The 22152-nt window shown below is 43.4% G+C and overlaps 2 protein-coding genes across 2 annotated transcripts; one reads left to right on the forward strand and one right to left on the reverse strand.

Annotated features, from left to right (window-relative positions):
- Positions 1-1078: 1078 nt before the first annotated feature.
- LOC311265878 (actin-related protein 2-B) lies at positions 1079-10134 on the reverse strand. The gene is made up of 9 exons (XM_084367974.1): positions 9995-10134; positions 7496-7606; positions 7030-7245; positions 6851-6923; positions 6602-6738; positions 6244-6393; positions 5983-6128; positions 5470-5602; positions 1079-4458 (listed from the first exon to the last, which is right to left on the reverse strand). Exons 1-9 carry the CDS (start codon positions 10040-10042, stop codon positions 4288-4290), a joined length of 1185 nt encoding a protein of 394 aa, XP_084224100.1. The 5' UTR covers positions 10043-10134; the 3' UTR covers positions 1079-4287.
- A 2453-nt stretch (positions 10135-12587) lies between these two features.
- LOC311271938 (uncharacterized protein) lies at positions 12588-21697 on the forward strand. The gene is made up of 4 exons (XM_084377936.1): positions 12588-12650; positions 13563-15193; positions 16066-16109; positions 19269-21697. Exons 2-4 carry the CDS (start codon positions 13572-13574, stop codon positions 20912-20914), a joined length of 3312 nt encoding a protein of 1103 aa, XP_084234062.1. The 5' UTR covers positions 12588-12650; positions 13563-13571; the 3' UTR covers positions 20915-21697.
- The last annotated feature ends 455 nt before the right edge of the window (positions 21698-22152 follow it).

Here is a 22152-nt window from a genome sequence, read left to right on the forward strand (position 1 = left end):
ATTTAAGACAACAGACATGAAGACACAGCAGCAGCGGCGGGCGTCTATAAATCACTTTGCTTTATTTAAATCAGCGGTTGGCAGTTATGCTATAAACAAAACATAAAAAGGACGAGCAAAAATAATATCCAGCAAGAATAACTGTACTTGGCACTTGATGACCGTGTTGTCGAGAGGAAATTATACATTTATATTTATATATGTGAGCCAAGTGCCTCCAATATACACACAAGAACCGAGACGGAAAACCACAAATACCAGCTTCTTACGTGGTCTCCGCTTCCTGAAACCAGATTCTTATCTAATATTACAAATAATATTTCAGTGACCCACAAAAAATCAAACTTCAAACCCACGAATTCATCGTCAGTACGGCCGAGGAAGGAGAGGAGGAAGTGTGGCCACCAGGAGCAAGAAAACAAACGTCGATCGGTCGAATGCAAATTCAGACTACGCTCTGAATGTCCATGGTGAGACTTCCATTAAAGGAACAGTTCACCCACATATTAACATCCAGTCCTCATCTCCTCCCCACAATGATGATATAAAGTCAGGTGAAGTCTCGTAGTCCACAGAACATTTCTGGAGCTTCACAGTGAAACAGAGTTGCAGCATTCTGCTGAACAACTGAAGCAGCTGGAGATGATTTAAAACAGAAAAACAACCAAAAACAAAAGAAATTCTCCAAAACTCCATTAAAACTTTGCAGAATTATCTGTTAGCACTTCCTGTTAGCAGTGAACCTGTGGATGTACAGACAACCATCACTGGGTTACTGTGATACTGAAGAAAACTTCAAAACATGAAGTTTCTAAGGCAAGTTCTGCACATGTGAGGAGCGTTCTGCTAAACAACTCAAGTAGCTGGAGACTTGTTTTAAATGGAAGAACAAGTCTCCAGCTTTTTTTCTTTCTCACCTTAGAAACATCATGTTGTTAACTTTTCTTCAGTGTCACAGTGACCCAGTGATGGTTGTGTGTACATCCACAGGTTCACTGCTAACAGGAAGTGCTAACAGCTAACTCGGCAAAGATTTAATGGAGTTTTGGAGAATTTCTTTTGTTTTTGGTTGTTTCTCTGTTTTAAATCATCTCCAGCTGCTTCAGCTGTCAGAACGCTGCAACTCTGTTTTACTGTGAAGCTCCGGAGATGTTTTGTGGACTTCAGCTGACTTTACGTCATCATGGAGGGAGGAGGTGATGACTGAGCTTCATTTTGGCTGAACTGTTCCTTTAAAGATCCCAGAATGATCTCATTGGTTGATTAGGACATCAGTTATGTTTGTTTCTGCAGTCAGGACCTAACTTCTGATCTCATTAAATTATTCATGCGACATCACTTCCTCTCCACTGTCTCAACCAATGAGATCATCTATGCTTCCAGTTGTTTGCATCATGTGCCTCGACTAGCCACGCCTCCTTTTCTCCTTCTGGACAAAGACCTGGAATAACCTTTAAGTGGAGAGTTCGTCTGAAAAGGGACAGTTCACCAAAAAATCTAGTAAAAAGTTCTCCTCTCAGCTGTGGTGTTATTGATCCATCTTTGGTGTGAGTTGCTGAGTTCTGGAGATATGGACTCAAACTGTGATGGTCAAAGAGCCAAAAAGAAACATTTTAACATCTCAGCTGCAACGTCTCTTTCAAGAAATCACGTCACAGTTACTCAAGATGATCCACAGATGTGTTGTGAGCAGCTTCACGCAGGAACTATTTTCTTTCTGTATCACGACGCAGAATGAAGCGTCTACTCGCTGTAACGTTAGCTAGCTTAGCAGCTAACACATCTGTGGATTATCTTGAGTAACCAGAGACATCGCTGTTGAGATTTTTAAAATACGTATCTCTGATTTTGAGGTGAACTGTCCCTTTACAACAGCATCTTTCCTTTTCCCTTTAACATCTGACCCAGAACCTGCTGTTCAGTTTGTCCGCATCACTTCTAAACTGTAGCGCGGCGACAACTGACCCCAGATCAGCTGTTAAAGGCAGAAGGCTTGGCTGCGGGCCTCAGTGAACACGGGGAATGACTCAGGTCAGCAGACAGCTGCACATCAACAGTCCGTCAGAGGAAAGAGGCAAAAAGCACATTATTGTAAAAGAGAAGAAAAACATACATTTAAAATAAAGGAAGCTGAGCGAGTCTGATCCAGGACTCATCCGTCAGACATCTCACTCACTGAGCTGCAAGTTTAAAAAAACGTGTCGTGAAAAGAGAGAACACCAAGAGATCTTAACCCTCCGGTATCAAACATGTGAACATCTACGTCCACGATGCAGCTGGCTGTCTACTCGAACATGAAGTTAGAAAGCAGTTTACCTTCAGCCGAGTCTCAGGTGTACAGACGGACCTCGATCACATTTTCTGTGATGTAAGGATCCAGAATTATTAATTATTTTTCAGAATCTGAGCTCAGCGGGCTCGAGCGAAGATTTTGTGGATAATAATCAGTAATCGTGACCCAGAGCTGGACGATGACACGTCTACTCGTACTGAGACAGGACAGAAAAGGAGCTGCCGAGGGGGAAAGTGAGTGAAGAAGTTGGACTCCCTGGTAAGTCGTGGAAATATGTCTCAGCACAGCGTCGCCCTGATCGATCCAAACTAATGTTAAAGAGCTGCTCAGTGACTGAAATGTCTGAACCTCTGGATGTACACATGTGTAAAGTAACGGTCCTGGATCAGAACTACAGGAATGATCTGATGCTTTGTTATCGCTAAGGAATGGAAACAGATCTGAGATCACCGATTTGAAATCAAACCTTCCAACAGTGTGACTCAGGAAGAAGAAGACTTCAAGTTTCCTTCAGATTTTTCTCATGCATTCATCTCACACCTTCATCTTGATGGTTCCTGGTGGAGGACATGAACTGCTCTAAAAGCAAGCGAGAGTCCCGACAAAGAGTCAAAACAAGGTGCTGAGTTAAAAATGGCTGCCTGCCCTGCTGACTTACAGCACAGAGCGTCGATCCAAACACACTAACAGGAAACATGGGGGGGGGTGTTATTTGATGATCAGTATGTAACGATCTATTTGTTCAGATATCTAATCTCAACGCTGTGAGACTTATTTTTAATGTCAGTGTCTGTTTTCACAGATTAGGTGACACATGTTTCACACGGCCGAGGTCTCGCTTTGGAAAGGAATTTAAATGCATCACTAATATTAATAATCATCACCGTCGTCGTCTTCGACGGCTTCGTGTGGAAGGCAGACGACTGGAAATACTCGCAGACGAGCTGCTCTAAAAGTAAAACTGAGTATCTCCGGTGAAGTAAACCGTTAGAGATGAAACAGTCCGCCTCATTCATGCCGTCCGTCATGATTTCATCTCCAGAGGAAAAGTTTGAAACACTGGAAAATACACTTACTGTTGCTTTCTTGCTGAGAGTTGGATGATGAGATCGATCTCATGTCCGTTCAGTGAATATAAAGCTACGGCCAGTTAGCTTAGCTCAAGGACTGGAAACAGAGGGAAACAGCTAGCCTTCCTCTGTCCTTTGTTTGACATTTTATAAACTAAACAATCGAGTAATTGTAAGAAATATTCGACAGATTTATCAATAAAGAAAATAATCATTTGTGGCAGGAGTCTGACAAAGCTGAAGCACTGTTTCAGGCCTCAGCTGTTGTCACAATTTCTACATCCAAAATCGATTAAAACGAGTTTTCAACGTGACACCTCGACTCAACAGTCTCTGCAGGTTTCCCTTCCTAACCCTGGACCTCAACAACCTCCACACCACGCAGGACAGCCTGTATGTAGCCTGAGAGACGACACCCAGGGCCTCAGAAGAGTTTGTGGTGTCAGGTCGCTGCTGCCAGCCGAGAAATAATTCAGCTCATAATAAAGTTACCTCTGGACAGAAGCAGGCTGGCCGTTTCCCCCTGCTAAGCTAAGCTAAGCTAAGCTAAGCGCTTCCTGGCTCCAGCGTCATCATCATCATCCAACTCTCGCCAAGATAAACATATTTCCTACAATGTTGTACTATTCCTTTAACTACAGCTGCCATGTTGTGCAGCACGTATGGCACTTCCTCCTGCATCTCCACTCTTAATTCTCTGTACTTTTTGTGTCGTGGGCAAATATTCAAGACCTCTGGTGATTCGCTGCCCCCCTCGCCATGACACTTCTCTCCCCTCCGCATCACTCCTCCCTCTTTGCTTTTCACAAAATGAGCGTGAACCGAAGACGCGGTGTGACCGTCCAGACACATCGAGATAAGCGATGCATGGATATCAGCTGATGGGGGGAAGATGGAGGGGGAGTGTTCCTGTTTGTTTGTGTTTTATCTGACGGTGACTCCGAGCTTCTCCAGCACTCGCGTCCCTTTCTCCTCGTACTCCTCCCGCGTCATCCAGAAGTTGTCCTTGTCCTTCATGATGTCGGCCAGCACGGCGCCGCCCAGGAACACCATGTGTTTACGCCGAGGGGGATCCTCTATCCTGATCTTGAATTTCTGCGATGGAGATGAGGCGGAGAGTGTTAACAGAGAAAAAGGAAGAGATAATAACAACATGTTGAAACCCCCGCCGCCCTGTGAGCTCCCGAAAATAGACCGATTGTCTTTTAATTACAGGTTGGAGGATTTCCCCGAGCGGCGGCAGAGCGAGCTTCCTCTCAGCGACAGACGGAGGAACAATGAGGTTATATTTTCACCTTGTCATCACGGACATGACAAAGGGAGACGACTCTGAGCTGCTGAAGTCATTAACAAGACTGTTGCTTCAGCACCTCCTAGTGGTACAAAAGCCTCACTGCACAAGAAACCTCAGGGAAGAAGCAGTGATGTGAACTCCTTCACTGTAGTTCTGTTGTTTGTGTCTACAAATAACTGAAAATAAAGGATTGGAAACATTCGCTAATAACAATGTCAGTCTATGGTCTTTATATCTCTACGATTTACACGAGTTATGTGAACTGTGGGACACTTAAAAGTTTAACGTCTCGATGTAGGGGTGTAAATCACAGTTCTCATCAGGATGAGATATCTGCTCACTGCTGGTTTAAATCACTACGTCTCTGGTTGTGTGTCAGCCTGCACACACGTTTCTGAAGTCTGATATTGTTAAAAACAGAGCAGCTAATATTATTGTAGCGAGAGCAACAAGTTGGCAGAGTGAGATGCTCTGCGTCTTTTCTCCAAAATCTAAAATGTTTCCACACGTTGATTCGTTCCTGAGAGAGGAGATAAAATCATCATCGTCTTTTTCTCGTCTTCATCCCTCCACCTGCCCGACGCTCGCACTGTGCGAATGTTTAAGACAGAGGTGAGCTTGGATGAAGGAGACAGACATGTGTTGGTCATGGTTTTCAATACAGCTGATGAATATGCAGGGTACCGAGGTTGAGGCTCAAGGTTCAATCCTCTTTGTATGTTTTTTGCTCAGTGGGTTGATCCACCGATCCAGATCGATGGATCGTGACACCGTCGCCTCAAGGCCTCATATTTCTGGACACCTGTACTCACCGACAGCTTGTCCACGTCTCCCTTCAGCACTCGCTCCAGGTACAGCTGCTTCAGTTCACGCTCCAGGCGGGACGGCAGGCCGGGATACATGGTGGAGCCTCCAGACAGGACGATGTGCTTGTAGAACTCGGATCTGATCACACAGACACATTATATTATTATTATTATTATTATTATTATTATTATTATATAATATTATTAAGTCACTCCATCCTGGCTGGCTGTGACAAAGTATGTTAAAATCCGTTCTTCATCGGTATCGTCAGCTGTCTGTGATATAACTAGGTGCTATATGAAGGCGTTAGTCATCATATGTTGTTGTTACAGAAAGATTTAGTGAACTATATCGATCTACATGCTGTTTAAGAAGCTTTTTAACAGCATCAACAATCAGTGCAAACACTGGACTGTTGTCATGTAAATATTCAAATTCAGTCATAACTCAAACGTGACTTCTGCTCTGATGTCAGAACTTGAGCGTTTCCTATCGCCTGTGCACGACGAGCCGCTCACCTGGTGTCGATGTCTGCGGCCTGGATGGTGTTGAAGAGCAGCTCGGCCACGCCCACGCCCTCCACGTTGATGAGGTGAGGTTGGAACAGAGCCTCGGGAGCTTCGAAGCGCTCACCTCCCACCTTGATCACCCTGCCGTCCGGGAGCTGAAGACACACAACAAACGTCCTCCTCTCAGAAATGTCCTCAACACTTCTCTCTCCTCGTTATCTCTTTAGTGTCCAAGAACCAGATACGTTATAGTTCATTAACATGACTGACCGTGTACGACTCGACCAGCACCGTCGTCTCCAGCGCCAGCTTCTGCTCCTGTTCGATGTTATAACCCACGTAGCAAAGCTTCTCCTTCATCATCCTCACCGTCTCGAAGTCGGCTGAATGGTTGAAGGCGTAACCTCGCAGCAGCAGCAGCTGGTGGAGGACAGACGGGACAGGATCTGGTGGTTATTATCATTAATTTTATATTTTGTAAAAGCACTAATGTAAACAACATGTAGGCCACTGAAACATCAACATAATCTAAAAAACGGAAACAAATCGGGAAGAGATCATAAATTAATTTTGACATGAAGGTAGAAGGTTACTTTGACATTTGTTCGGTGTGACCTGCTGCCGGTACCTTGATGAGGTAGCGTGTAATGTCCCGCCCTGCGATGTCGAGGCGCCGGGTCAGGTGAGGCAGCGAGAAGCCCTCGTACACGGGACAGATGTGAGTGACGCCGTCACCGGAGTCCACTACGACTCCAGTCAGCAGGCCTGAAACAAGAACGTGCATCATGTGACTCATGCTGTACTGTGTGTAGCAACATCGCTCTACGGCGCCACCGGTGGTCATAAAATGTCGGTAATGCTGCAAACACAAATGCACCTTGAGCGTAGAGAGTGAGGACGGCCTGGATGGCGATATAAACTCCTGTGAACTGGTACGTTTCAAACATCACCTGGAAGCAGAAACACAAAGACACAGACATTCATGCTGTTTCTTGTTTCTGCAAAGTTTTATCATCAGTGAAGATCACGGTCTCATTTATCTCTCCAGTGACCCACCTCGATAATCTTTTCTCTGTTCTTGGTGGGGTTCATGGGCGGCTCCGTCAGTAGGATTTTGCAGTCGCGTGAACTGATGTTGAGTTTCTCGGGGCCGAAGGTGTAGTCCCACAGGTGCTTCATGTCGTCCCAGTTCCTGACGATGCCGTTCTCCATGGGGTAGTTCACCTCCAACATGGAGCGCAGCTCGCTGGCCTCATCGCCCACCATCAGGTCCTGTGAGAGTTCAGAGGTCGACAGTTCAGCAGACTGAGAGAAACACTTTTCTTCATTATGTTCGGCTGCTGTTTCTCTCTTCCAGCAGCTCTCGGCTTTTTGTCATCAAGGTTTTTAAGAGAAGTAAATCACTGAAGCTGCTGCAGCATTTGGTTAAGATGCAAACTCTTCTGACCCTTAGGCCTCATTTCTTTCCATCAGCCTTCTTGAACTCTGTGAATAAAAAAGAGCCTCAGGAAGGCGACGTTACCTTGATTTCAATGTTGCCGACTTTGGCTGTGGAGCGGATGATTGGCCGGCCGACCAGCGCCGGGAAAATGTGTTCGGGGAAGTTGGAGCCTGCATATCCACACTTAACAAACTAGGACAAGATTGAAAGAAGAAAAAGGAAAAACACAAGTTACAACATGGTTAAATACATGTTCACCGAGTACTGTGTGCTGTACTGTAGGCTTCAAGAGAGATCTCAACAAGGATATATAAAATAATATACTGTATTTATACATAACAACAGAGCTTCACCATTAATCAAACATTATCTAAATTGTAATATGGTTATTTTGTCCTTGAAATGTTTCTGGACTCCTTCAGACTATAATTTGTTTTGAGGCTCATGCAGGTTGTGAAGTTTCATCAGCTGCAGCTTCATGAATCAACGTTAGCGTGCAACAGCAAACGAGCTGAGCAGAACCAGAACCGCATGGTGATCAGTCACGTCTGACCAACAGCTGATCGGCTTAGAAAAGGTCAGATATCGATCAGACGGCTCATCTAAGTACAACTCTAACCTCAGCTATCGACGTCATGAGGTGGGCGGTGCCATTTTAGTGTATTTCTTCTTTTTCTCAAGTAATTTTTCATCACGTGGTCGTCTGAAGTTAAAGTTTGTTTTATCAGCCTCTTCATAGCCGAGATCCGTCTTTCTTTTGCTGTTCGAGGACAAATAAAGCTCTCACCAACTGTTGTGTTATATTTATACTGTTATACTATGTCTATCGTGACCATGCACGTTTTGATTGATATATACATTTTTTTTTAAATGTCTTAATGTTTTTGTAGACTTATAGCACCATATAGTCAGCCTCCATGTTACTGCTGTCTGATTCTGCAGTGTTTTCCTTCAGTGGTGTAGTTTTGTTGGTCCAGGTGTGTGTGATGGGATTATGAGGTGTGTGTCTGTCTGTGGTGACCTGATTGGTCCAAATTAAGGCTGAACGATCAAAATCAGTTTAATGTTCACTGTGTAACAGATTCAAAACATGTGATGGAGCATTACCACCAAAGACGTGAACTTAAAGATATGAAGCCAACAAGTGTTTATAATAATACACATAACAAACAGTAAAATAAAAGGACATTACTGTAAACAGTTTCTGACACTGAGATGTGTCAGCATCTAAATACTGCACAAACTGCAATCAAGTTAAATAAAGTAATAATACTGAGCAGCAACATTAATCGCAGCCATTGATCACGTTGTTTCAAAGCACGATTTCACTTTAAAATCTACTAATCATTCAGTCGTAGAGTTGTTTCTTTCTGGTTTTGTCGGCCCTGGTCTGCTCCTACACACCTGTCGTACCTCAGGTGTGCAGAAGCTTTACTCTGTAACCTCAGCAGTTCAAATTAGATGACAGTCGGTATCTTGATCCATTTACTTCCTGGAAATGGATCTGATGCGTCTTCATCTGCATTAAAAGTTGAGCATGTCTCAGTCTGTGCATTAGTTCTGTTTTCCTCTGGTGTTGAACACTTCCTGTCGTCAATCATTGATAAAACGTCTCTTCAGCCTCGCGAAGCTGCAGCAGGCTCGAAGTTTCCTTACATGGAAGAAGTGCCACCACTTCCGCAACCAAAGCCTCACGCATGCGCACTGCCTCGCTTCAGGTTTACTGGGCGATTTGATTGAATTCATGTTTAACTTCTGAAAGCTGATGTGACGATGATACACGTGACACATTAACGACGTGTTCGCACCTGTGTGATCAAACTGTTCACAGCGGAGCGAAGTGAAGCGGCTGCTGCTCTTTTTAACGAGGGCGGGGCTGTTTGAATTAGCTACTGAGCTAACCCAGCTAACTGAACAAACACAAGGGAACATGTTGACTCTGGTGTGATGGGAGAGGCTTAAACTTGTGCATCCAGCCTGTGTGTGGCGACTGTGCTTCAAATATATGTGAATATTTAGTAAACAAAGCGAAGGATGCGGAGCTAGCTAACGTGGCTAACGTTCCCAGGGAATGTAACTCTGAACTCACAGGCTCGGAAGTCATGTTGTTTTATAGTTATGACACAAAATAACTAATCAGAAAGCTAACCTAGCTTAAATGCTGTGAGGAGCCGTTATCATTGTGCTCACTTTAACAGTGCAGTGACGCTAGCTAGCTGTCAGTGCATACCGCTACACTGCCAAAGTTACAAGTTAGCTAACTAGCTTCACCACAGATTCTCTCTGTCGGAGACTTTCCGGTTTAAACTAGCGAGAGACCGCGAAACATGAACAACAGCTGGACTGTGAAACCTCCCCGCTGTGAATGTCAGCTGCAGCCCTGCAGCGGATGAATGAGGTGAATCCAGCTGACAGACACATTCCTAACACAACCCACCCAGACGAGCTAACGCGTTAGCCTGTTAGCTCTCAGCCACTTCCTGTTCCCTCTTCTCTCCGTTCTCCTGTCAAACTGCACCGCCGGAGCTCCGACAGCGACACGGAGAGAGGTTTAACAAAGCCGCCTGTGCTCGAACTCACCCCGGTTCCGTTGTCGCAGACCACGACTTTTCTCCCTTGACTGTCCATGTTTGTTCCCTGATCCAGCAGAAGCTTCCTGCTGCCTGCACACCAGCTAACGGCGAGCTGACCGAGCCGCCGGAAGCAACACACCGAGGCTTCGAGTGGGGTTCCTTCACAATAAGAGCACGGAGGGTGGCGGAAGCGTTTATAATCTTCTACTTAAAGGAGCAGTCTGTAGTTTTGGTAAATAAATGTAAATGAGAGGAGGAAGATCTTCATTGGCTGATTTTTTTTATGTCTAAAATAAACTAAATAAACAAACTCAAATAAACAAAAATACATATTTCTGCGTTTGTATTATTATTATTACCTGATTAAAGGAGCCACTACTCAAAGAGGATCATGGGGCAGCACAACACCCCAGCCCCCAGGAAGAGTCCCAGGCTTTGAAGCCAAACCGTGTAATTACAACATCACGTAAGGTACTCATTCAAGTTAGCCGGGCGCTAACCAGAAGTTAGCTGGCAGAAACCTCTAGTGCGCTCGCTCTATGGGCCGCACAACACGGAAGAGCCGGATAATTTCATACCCAGGAAGTCGAGCTTTGTGCCACTGAGCAGCTTTCATAGAAATGAATGGAGCTCCTCCTCCAACGCTGTAATGTAACGTCCTTGATATCACCAGAGTAAGCACTAACTGCTGCTTACTGTGGCTGGCATTAGCTAGTTAGCTCGATTAGCCATGAATCTAGTGGTCTAAACTGGGAGCTCGGAGCACCAGTGTTAGCTGAGTGTTGGTGTTCACACCAAAAGCACAGAAATGGCTGCTGCTAGTTGGTTAGCATCTTCACTTCAGTAGAATATCTTTGCAAAACAATACAGAGACGTCACAATGTCAAAACTGTTCTTTATTCACATTCTGTTGATAGTTTTAGTTAATTTTTTTGAATGCTTTTGACTAAAATTCTGACGTATTGGACCTTTAATTCTGTAAATATTAAAATTCAGAGTTTGAATTTCTTCTCCAAATCTGGACACTGCCCCTTTCAGTAAGTCAAAGTACTCATTAGTCAGGCACTGTCCCTGCTACAGCCCATATAACTATAACATAAATATATATATATAAGCTGTGATGCAGCTGGTCAGGATACTTTTATTCGTACACCTGTAAAAGTTTCAGAGTATGTTGGAGTCCGTGTTGAGCCTCCTCAGCCTGCAGAGGAAGAAGAGCTGCTGTCCTGCTGTCTTTGTCCTGGCAACTTTGTCCCATTGATGGAGATGGGGGGGTGTTCTTCATCTCCCAGCTGCTTCCTGTTGTCCACAATCAGCTCTATTAAAACATTGTTGTGTGTGATCGGTGTCAGTGGTTTTAATATTGTGTCTGATTTGGGTCCAGTGGGCTCAGCCAGGTGGAGCCGACATGGGCTGGACTGGTTCCAGGGGATCCACAGATGTCCAGACTGAGATCTGAGGAGTCTGGAGGCCGAGTCGCCACCTTGATCTCTTTGTCACGTTCATCTGAAGTGTTTTTGCAGCTCTGGCCTACAAAGCTTGTTCTCCAGATGTAGTAAAACGTGTGTTTGGCCTCATCAACATGATTTTACTTGTTTTTCAACGACAATGAACATTGTGATGTAAACTGTAATCATCCATAATAATCATGAATTACACTGAACTTGATGAACGAGATGAACAATGTTTTCACCTCACCCGTCGGTCGTTTTGATGTTGTGGCTGATCTGTGTAGTAAATGAACTGACGATGAAGCTGCTCTACATCACTTTGTTTCAACTTTCCAAACTTGGTTTCAAACCTCAAGTCTGCACATTAAGACACAGTTGAATTTTCGTCCACTTGGAGGCAGCGCAGCGATCTGAAACACTGTTGATCCTCCAGCTTCAGCGTCTCACCAACACTGAGGTAGTGTGAGAGAGTAAAAACACTTTAAAAATCAAAAGACAAACATAAACAGCTTTTTGTTCTATGTGTACATTCCCTTTGTGTCCTTCACCAAACATTACATCAACATAGTTTCATGTTGGTACAGTTGATATAAAAGTTAAAGCCTTGAACCTGTTTTAATAAATGTGTTTGTGTCCCTGTGTCAAAATACCTGATGTCATGTTTAATCGTGTATTATAACAAACTTATAGCTACACCAGATTTAATATATCTACATCACATTCTATCTATAGTGAACGTGTGTTGAGAAATGTCTCACTTCCTGTTTCTGTGTGTCATTCATGAATCATCGCCAAAGAAACCAAAATGTGGTTCGTTGTTTTGACTTCATCAAATTGACCTGACTGTGACAACTGACACACTTCGACTGCTGGTGAAAACTACAAACACAACTTACATCCTGCTGTGTTTTCTACGAGCTGGTGAAGAAGAAAAAAAATAAGAAAGAACAAAAAATAAGCAAATGAAAAGAGTCCGGACACTCTTGGTGCTTTTCTCCCTCAATATTAACTTCCTCTTGTGCCAGAACTAAATATCACACTATGTTCTGATTCTGTAAAGCAGAAGCCGGACAGAAAACCTCACCTAAAAAACAGGCGGAGCGACACCAGAGGACAGTTGTGTTGTTTGTCAGAGCTGCCAGTAAGATTTCTGTCTGAAGAAAAATCATCACGACTTTCTCAGCAACACAACAGAGTCTCTGCCAAACACTGGTGAGTACAGCTCACGATCATGTACACAACAAACCAACTTCAGCTGTGTTTATTTCTGTCCTCTACTGAGAAATTAAGACTTCTTTTAGTTTATGCTTAAAAATAAAACCACCAACGATAAAAAGTGTTTGATAAATTTAACAAAAAGAGCTTAAAAATGTTCAATAATGTAATTATGGAGGAACAAGTTAATTAAAGTGGAATTACTTTTAACAACAGATGTAACAAATAATGAAGATGTGCTTTAGTGTTAAAACAAGAACACTCCTTCATTTAATAATGAGGATCTCTGTGGTAAACATGTAACGGGCCTGCAGGACGGTCCAGCTCATAGTACTGACCCATCGGTTCTCTGGGTCAACCTCAATCTCTATTTCTGTTAACATCCTCATAACGACTCCACAGATGATATCACCACCAATTGAAGTGAATACCGGCCTGATATCAACACATACAGTCACAAAACAAAGGCTTTCAGATGTGTCACTGAGTTTAATGTGATGAGTCTGTGGTGCTGCCTGGTTCTTCAGCCTTTACTGCTGCGAACCAGAACCAAACAAGTCAGAACTTCAGTTTGCTGAAAAACACATATTTCCCCTCTGACCTGTGGTGTTATTGATCCATCTGGATTGTTTTGGTGTGAGTTGCAGAGTTTTGCAGATATCGGCCGTACTATTTTCTTTCTGTGTCACCGTGCAGAAGAAAGCATGCATCTACTCATGGACGAGAGGCTAGCTAACTAAGCTAACTAAGATAGCTGGTGTTAACATCTCGCGCTGTCACGATGCCTCCCGTCCACGAGAAGATGCACACTTTGTTCTGTGCAGTGATACGACTGGCAGGTGAACTTCAGTTTAAAACGGACATTTCTGCAGTAAAAATGTTTTTCCTCATTCTCACTTTTGTTCTCAGTGTGGAGATATGGCTTCGTCTAGCGGTCTGCTGTCTGAAGATCAGTTTCTGTGCTCCATCTGTCTGGATGTGTTCACTGATCCTGTCACCACATCATGTGGACACAACTTCTGCAAAACCTGCATCACTGGTCACTGGGATACTAACCCGTGTCGGTGTCCCATATGTGCAAATGTTTTCAACACAAGACCTCAGCTGCGAGTCAACACCTTCATCTCTGAGATGGCTGCTCAGTTCAGACAGTCAGCTCAACAGAAAGCCAGCAGCAGCAGCTCAGAGCAACAAGTGTCCAAACCAGGAGAAGTTCCCTGTGACGTCTGCACTGGAACCAAACTGAAGGCCCTGAAGTCCTGCCTGGTTTGTCTGGCCTCCTACTGTGAGACTCACCTGGAGCCTCATCTGACAGCTTCAGGCCTGAAAAGACATCAGCTGATCGACCCTGTGGAGAACCTGGAGGACAGGATGTGTCCGAAGCACGATAAACCTCTGGAGCTGTTCTGTAAGACCGACCAGACATGTGTCTGCATGCTTTGCACAGTTTTAGACCACAAGACACATGATGTTGTTCCTCTGAAAGACCAATATGAAGAAAAGAAGGCAGAGCTGGGGACGACAGAGGCTGAAGTTCAGCAGATGATCCTGAAGAGACAACTGAAGATTCAGCAGATCAAACAGTCAGTCGACCTCAGTAAGAACGATGCAGACAGAGAGATAGCAGAAGGTGTTCAGGTCTTCACTTCTCTGAGGGAGTCTGTTGAGAGAAGTCAGGCTGAGCTCATCAAAACAATAGAAGAGAAGCAGAAGAAGACGGAGAAACAGGCTGAAGACTTCATCAAAGAGCTGGAACAGGAAATCTCTGAGCTGATGAAGAGAAGGACTGAGGTGGAGAAGCTCTCACACTCTGAAGACCACCTCCATCTTCTCCAGAGTGTCCAGTCCCTAAACATCCAAGAACCACGACCCACCAAGGACTGGACAGAAGTCAGAGTCCATCCATCCCATGAAGGGACTGTGGTGAGAGCTGTGGCTCAGCTGGAGGAGACACTCAGTAAAGAGATGAAGAAGCTGCTTGAAGCTGAGCTGAAGAGGGTCCAGCAGTATGCAGTGGATGTGACTCTTGATCCTGATACAGCACATCCTGAACTCTTCCTGTCTGATGATGGGAAACAAGTGAGTCATGGTGATGAGAAGAAGAAGCTACCAGACAACCCAGAGAGGTTTTCAGCCAGTCTCTGTGTCCTAGGAAATCAGAGTTTCTCTTCAGGCAGATTTTACTTTGAGGTTCAGGTTGAAAGAAAGTCTGATTGGGATTTAGGAGTGGCCCGAGAGTCGATCAACAGGAAGGGACTGATCACACTGAGTCCTGACGAGGGTTACTGGAGTTTGTGGTTGAGAAATGGAAATGAGTACAAAGCTCTGGATGACCCTTCAGTCGGCCTCTCTCTGAAGTCTCGGCCTCAGAAGGTGGGGGTGTTTGTGGATTATGAGGAGGGTCTGGTCTCCTTTCATGACGTAGATGCTGCAGCTCTTATCTTCTCCTTTACTGGCTGCTGCTTCACTGAGAAACTCGTCCCATTCTTCTGTCCTGGTCTCAATAACGATGGTAAAAACTCTGACCCTCTGATCGCACTGTAGACTCATCACTTCATTGTCTCGGTGTTAAATAAGATGACAAGGACGGGCGTGGACACATCACTTGGACTCGAGTCAAGTCACAGGTTTTATGATTTCACACTCAAATGTCCAGTGACTTTATTTGGAAAGTCTTCTGTGTTGAGAGACTTCCCCTTCAGGAGTCAAAAGAGGAAGATTGAATGTTCATTTCTCATTCTGGATTCATCTGCTGAAAGATGATCATGTTACTTGGCCTTTAACTTGTTTTGTTTGTAGAAATCTAAAAGAAAAGAAACCTCAGCCTGGTTTGAACGTACTTTATAAATATATATATATGGATTATAAACTTTGGATTATCTGTTTTTTTAGAGACGAGTCTTAAACTGTACAGACAAATAGGATGAATATCAGGAAGGGGTGTGGTGGTTTAGGATTTCCTGTTGGTCATATCAGATCTGTTTCTCCTGTTATTATTATTTCCTTTCATAAGAGTTTATCTGACAACTTTGGGTTTGTTTTGTTTTTATAATACATTCTGACAGAGAAAGGAAAAACTGAGCCTGTGTTCCTCTTTGATTGACTTGTAACTTCTTATATCTATAATAAAAATACATATAATCCCCATCACTGAGTCTTTTGTCACATGCTCAATTAAAAAGATTAAACGCACAATGTTTAATTTCTGCCTCTATGTTATCTGTCAATCAAACAATACAGAAGACATAAGCAGGGTGGGATCATGGGAGTTGTTGTCTTCATTGTCAAACAACAACCATTGCTGATGAAACTCTGCGTGACTCAGGCAGAACATTTCAAGAATGTCAATCTTTTGCTTGGTCCCTGAAAATCAAAACTAACCTTGGACCAACAATATGTCCCTAAAATCCAGTCCAGACCTCAGGGAGGCAACAGACTACCAGCAACAGAGCTGCAGTAAGATGAGGGAGTAAATGTGAAAGGGGAAATTACCTCCCAGAAAGCCTTTACCCTCCAGATCCAACCCACAACAAGCTAGACCAATCAGATCCTGTCTGCTGCTGTCAACGTTTGTGTCATAACAACTGGTGTTTAAGGTGCGTCCGATGAGGAGGAGACAGAGGAGACAGGATCAGTAAGCAGCCTGACAGGAAAATCTGCCTTAAACATCTTACAAGCATCACAGCAAAGAGAGGACAGGCTCAACTAAAATCCCTCAAATGAAAGTGAAAGTTTGTCAGAGTGACGATGGAGCTGAAGTCGAGATGAGTCTCTCTAAAAGTAAATTCACCAGGCCTCTCTCGTCGGTGTAGCAGCGTCTCTTACAAACACCGGTGAGTACGTCTGATCATATTTACTGTTACATCTAAAGGTGAATAAAAAATGTCTGTCACACTCAGGAGCTCCCTAAACGTCTTTCCTGAGCCGTTTAATTTGTTTTAAGTATGGGACACACACAGTTTTTAGACATAATTACTTTTAAAAATAACTTGGCAGCCCCGCAGTGTTGCAGATGTTCATTTTTTTATGTTGGCACGCGTCCTCCTTCAAGCAGCTGACAGAAACTTGCACATTCTTCCTCTTTTAACAACCAGCATTCACAACAAAGTTTGCTGAACTCAGACAGGAACCTCTTGTGACGTAAATGATTTATTCATTGTGGTTATCCTTCAGGTTTTCTCACTCAAAACCTACCATTTAATGCCACGAGTCGTTCGGATGCATTAGTATTTGTGTTCATGAACACTGGACTTCCTTTTATTACAACAACTGGAGTTGCGAAGTTCAGTCAAAGTGCCACCTGCTGTTGTCAGTGCATATTAAAGTTTGAATAGGTTGTTCGCAGTCACGCGATGCTGATGATGCCTGAAATTCAGCTGGAGAGCACAATTCAGACACAAGGCAACTCAAAGTGCTTTACAGGGGCATAAAAATTACATGAAAAGAAATTAAAAAAACTGCATTTAAAAGACATTAAAAACAAGACATCAAGAAACAAAACATGAAAACAAGTTAAGAGATAGGAAAGTAAGCTAAAATAGAATAAAAGAGACAAGACTAGAAAATAAAAGTCACAGTGCAGCTCAAAGCCTTAAAATGTCTTCAGTGAAAAGCAAACAAAGGTCTTCAGCCTTGATTTAAATGAGTTGAGAGTCGGAGCAGAGCTGCAGTTTTCTGGGAGCTTGTTCCAGATGTGTGGTTCATAATAACTGAACGCTGCTTCTTCATGTTTAGTTTTGACTCTAGGGACTGAAGGCAGACCTGAACCTGACGCCCTCAGAGGTCTGGATGGTTCGTAACGTGGCAGCAGATCAGAAACCATTCAGTGCTTTATAAACCAACAGCAGGATTTTGAAATCTATTCTTTGACTGACAGGAAGCCAGTGTAAAGATCTGAGAACTGGAGTGATGTGATCTAATTTCTTGGTTCTTGTTCGGACTCGAGCAGCAGCGCTCTGAATCAGCTGCAGCCGTCTGATGGATTTTTTAGAAAGTCCTGTAAAGACACTGTTACAGTAGTCGAGTCTGCTGAAGATAAATGCATGGATACGTTTATGTAAGATTATAGTCCCCTGGTGATACGGTTATGTAAATTTGTGTGTCGTCTGCGTAACTATGGTAACATATTTTGTTGTTCTCCATCATCTGAGCTAATGTAGGAAGCATGTAAATGTTGAATAGTAGAGGCCCCAGAATGGAGCCCTGGGGTACTCCGCTTGTCATTTTCATCCGCTCAGATGTGTAATTACCAATAGACACAAAGTAGTCTCTATCATTTAGATAGGATTTAAACCAGTTTAGTGCTGTACCAGAGAGTCCCACCCAGTTTTCCGGTCGGTCCAGTAGTATGTTGTGGTCGACCATGTCAAACGCAGCACTGAGGTCCAGCAATACTAAGACTGAAAATGTGCCACTGTCATTGCCACAGCTATTCATTATTAAGTAATTGTTCAGCTGTTGAAAAACAGCTTTTTCAATGATTTTACTTAAAATAGGGAGGTTTGATATGGGCCTATAATTATTCATTACTGATGTGTCTAGATTGTTCTTCTTCAGGAGTGGTTTAATAACTGCAGTTTTCATGGCTTGGGGGAAGACGCCTGAAAGTAGAGACATGTTGACAATCTGTAGCAGATCTGGAGTCATGCAGTCTGAACCCTGCTGGTAAAATATCAAGGCAGCAGGAGGAAGATTTCAAATGTTGTATTATCTCTTGCAGGTTTTTGTCATTGATTTAGTCAAATTGTGTCATGGTGTTAGAGTTGGTTTTAGGTGGACACATGGATAACACACCTCCTGTACCTGGTACGGTGGCACAGACCGCTTGTCTAATTTTCTGAGTTTTGTCAGTGAAGAAGGATGCAAATTCATTACAGGCCCTGGTAGATAGATGTTTCTCTTTGGGGGGCGAAGATGGCGGCGGTGAAGAGTCCTCCTCCTCCTCCTGGCACAGCTGTCTTCTCTGTTCGAAGCTTATCTCAGGCAGTAGTTCTCCTCCCGAGGGCTGTCTTATCAGTTGTTTTGGTTTGTCTCGCAGAATGCAGAATGAATGAGATGGAGGATAGTTACTTTTGTTCAGTTACAAGGGCACAGTCCAACAAAAGAAAGGAAAAATAACTTTGTCATTACAAAGTAAGGAAACAAAGTGGTCACTGCACAAACTGGCATTATGAGACTCCACTCCTCCCGACAGCAGACGAAGGTTCGGGCAACCATAAACAACACCATCAGCAGTTTATGAGCTTGTGATAGTGCTTCCTGTGTTTTACTGACTGAACCTGAAGCTGTATCTCAATTTAGGAGCTGCATCCTTTGAAGGACGCAACCCACAAAGGCCAACGTGGTTTAAATGTATCATAAATCTTTTCCTATCCTCCATCAAGGAACCAAAGGGTTACAGGTTCCTTGCCCTCCATCTGCACTCAAGCTGGTTGTTTCCTACTGGTTTCTCTTCATCTTCTCCTTCACAGTCAGTTGATGCTCACAGCTGAGCTACTGTAGGTTCCTATTGTTCTAAGTCTGTAAGAATAAAGACTCAAATGTTCCTCAAAACAAAACAAAAAAACTTAGGTTTGATGGTTTTTAACGCTTTCACGTTTGTTTCTCACTGTTTAGATATGGCTGCTGCCAACTGTCTGCTGTCTGAAGATCAGTTTCTGTGCTCCATCTGTCTGGATGTGTTTACTGATCCTGTAACCACATCATGTGGACACAACTTCTGCAAAACCTGCATCACTGAACACTGGAATAATAACGACCAGTACCTGTGTCCCATGTGTAAAGAGGTTTTCAACACAAGACCTCAGCTGTACGTCAACACCTTCATCTCTGAGATGGTTTCTCAGTTCAAAGAGGAAGCTCAACAGAAAGCCAGCAGCAGCAGCTCAGAGCAACAAGTGTCCAAACCAGGAGAAGTTCCCTGTGACGTCTGCACTGGAACCAAACTGAAGGCCCTGAAGTCCTGCCTGGTGTGTCTGGCCTCCTACTGTGAGACTCACCTGGAGCCTCATCTGACAGCTTCAGGCCTGAAAAGACATCAGCTGATCGACCCTGTGGAGAACCTCGAGGACAGGATGTGTCCGAAGCACGATAAACCTCTGGAGCTGTTCTGTAAGACCGACCAGACATGTGTCTGTATGCTCTGTTCAGTTTTAGACCACAAGACACATGATGTTGTTCCTCTGAAAGAGGAATGTGAAGAAAAGAAGGCAGAGCTGGAGAAGACAGAGGCTGAAGTTCAGCAGATGATCCAGGAGAGACAACTAAGGATTCAGAAGATCAAACGGTCAGTCAAATTCAGCAATGAAAAAGCAGAAGGTGAGATTGCAGAAGGTGTTCGAATTTTCACAACTCTGATTGAGTCTGTTCAGAGAGGCATGAATGAGCTCATAGAGGCGATTGAAGAGCAGCAGAGATTGATAGAAAGACGGGCTGAAGACTTCATCAAAGAGCTGGAACAGGAAATCTCTGAGCTGAAGAAGAGAAGCACTGAGCTGGAGCAGCTCTCACTCTTTGAAGACCACCTCCATCTGCTCCAGCACCTCCCATCCCTGAATGCTGCTCCGCCCACCAAGGACTGGACAGAGGTCATCTTCCATCCTCTGTCACATGAGGGGACTGTGATGAGAGATGTGGCTCAGCTGGAGGAGACACTCAGTAAAGAGATGAAGAAGATGTTTGAAGCTGAGCTGAAGAGGGTCCAGCGATACGCCATAAATGTGACCCTTGATCCTGATACAGCAAATCCTCAACTCATTCTGTCTCATGATGGGAAACAAGTCAATCATTGTGATGAGAAGAAGCAGCTAACAGACAACTCAGCGAGATTTTCAGCCAGTCTCTGTGTCCTAGGAAAGCAGAGTTTCTCTTCAGGCAGATTTTACTACGAGGTTCAAGTTAAAGGAAAGACTTCATGGACTTTAGGAGTGGTCAGAGAGACGATCAACAGGAAAGAGAACATCCCACTCACACCTGAGGATGGTTACTGGACGATATGTTTGAGAAACGGAAATGAGTACAAAGCTCTTGCTGGCCTCGATGTCTATCTCCGTCTTAAATGGAGGCCTCAGAAGGTGGGGGTGTTTGTGGACTATGAGGAGGGTCTGGTCTCCTTTTATGACGTAGATGCTGCAGCTCTTATGTATCGCTTCACTGGCTGCTGCTTCACTGAGAAACTTAATCTTTTCTTTGGTCCTTGTCCTAATGATGGTGGTAAAAACTCCACCCCTCTGATCATCACTCGTATCGGTCGCAATACTTAGATCAATTACTTAAATTAGCACGAAAGCGCTCAGTGCTAAGCAGTCGAACAGATTAATTGGTAGTGCTTAGTGGATTTTGTTTGTTTTCTTCTGATTTTGATTGATTTGGTTATTGTCTTTTTGTTATTATACTACATGTGATTCTACATGCTGATTATTTAACCTCTGCAACCCTGTGAGACGCACCAGTGTCTCTGGAGGTGAGTAGAAACGTGTATAAAAACATGGACATTTTGAATACTCAAGTTGTATCTGGAGGTGTAGCTTCTACGGGTGTAGCTCAATGTACAGTAAGTTTCCTCTGGCTTTAATATGCGTAAAACATCATGAAATGCATTTCCACAGAAACAAGAATCAATTATTCATGTTGAGGTTGATAATCTATGTATACGGTACTTTCGTGTCTGATCAGTGTAAAATATGTTTGATTTTAACACAAATGCATGAAAACAATGTCATTTTGCATTCTGAGTTTCTCACATTAATTATAGGCTACTTTTTTTTATTGCTTTATAGAAATTAAAAAAACAAAAACAAATGAAAAAATCTTTGTTTTGGATGTACTTGAGTTATTTGTATCTAATATCCAACACCAAAATGTGTTTATATAACTGTGCAATAAATATTTTTTGTATTATCAGTGGATTAAGGACTTTGTAATGTTAAAGGTTTTGCTCATAATGATGAAACAACAGAGAGTCACCAGCTGTGGCTGCACACTGCTCCTCAGTGATGAGTTTACTGCACAGAACAAGTGTGATGATGTTGTCCTGAGTATGATTGTGTGTGTCAATAAAGAATATTTTATGTACTGGACTTATCTTTGCACATTTATCCAAAGATACTGTAAACTATATAATATTGTTCATAACTTTGGAAAAGCCTATCACAAAAGTTTGATCCAGTGTAGTCAGAGCTGCGAGGACTACTGTCTATGTTTGACAGTTTTTTTTTCTTGCTTTTATCTTAAATTGTTCTTCTTTGGGGGACAAAACTATTTAAAATGTAAACTACACGTTTGGTTTTATGATTAAGAAAAGAAGATAAACTTCATAATGCAGTAGTTTTTAGTTGAAGTCATATAATACAAAATAGTTCAGAATGGGTTCCACCTCAACCGCCTACAACAGTGACATCCTGCCTTTACACGCACGAGTCAGAAGTGATATGACGTAGATTAACGGTCCCAGGGGACTTTCTTCTACAGTGAGTACTTTTACTTTCAGTTCTTCAAGTAG

The sequence above is a fragment of the Pagrus pagrus genome, assembly GCF_965226575.1.
Source record: "Pagrus pagrus genome assembly, chromosome: 2".
NCBI lineage: Eukaryota > Metazoa > Chordata > Actinopteri > Spariformes > Sparidae > Pagrus > Pagrus pagrus.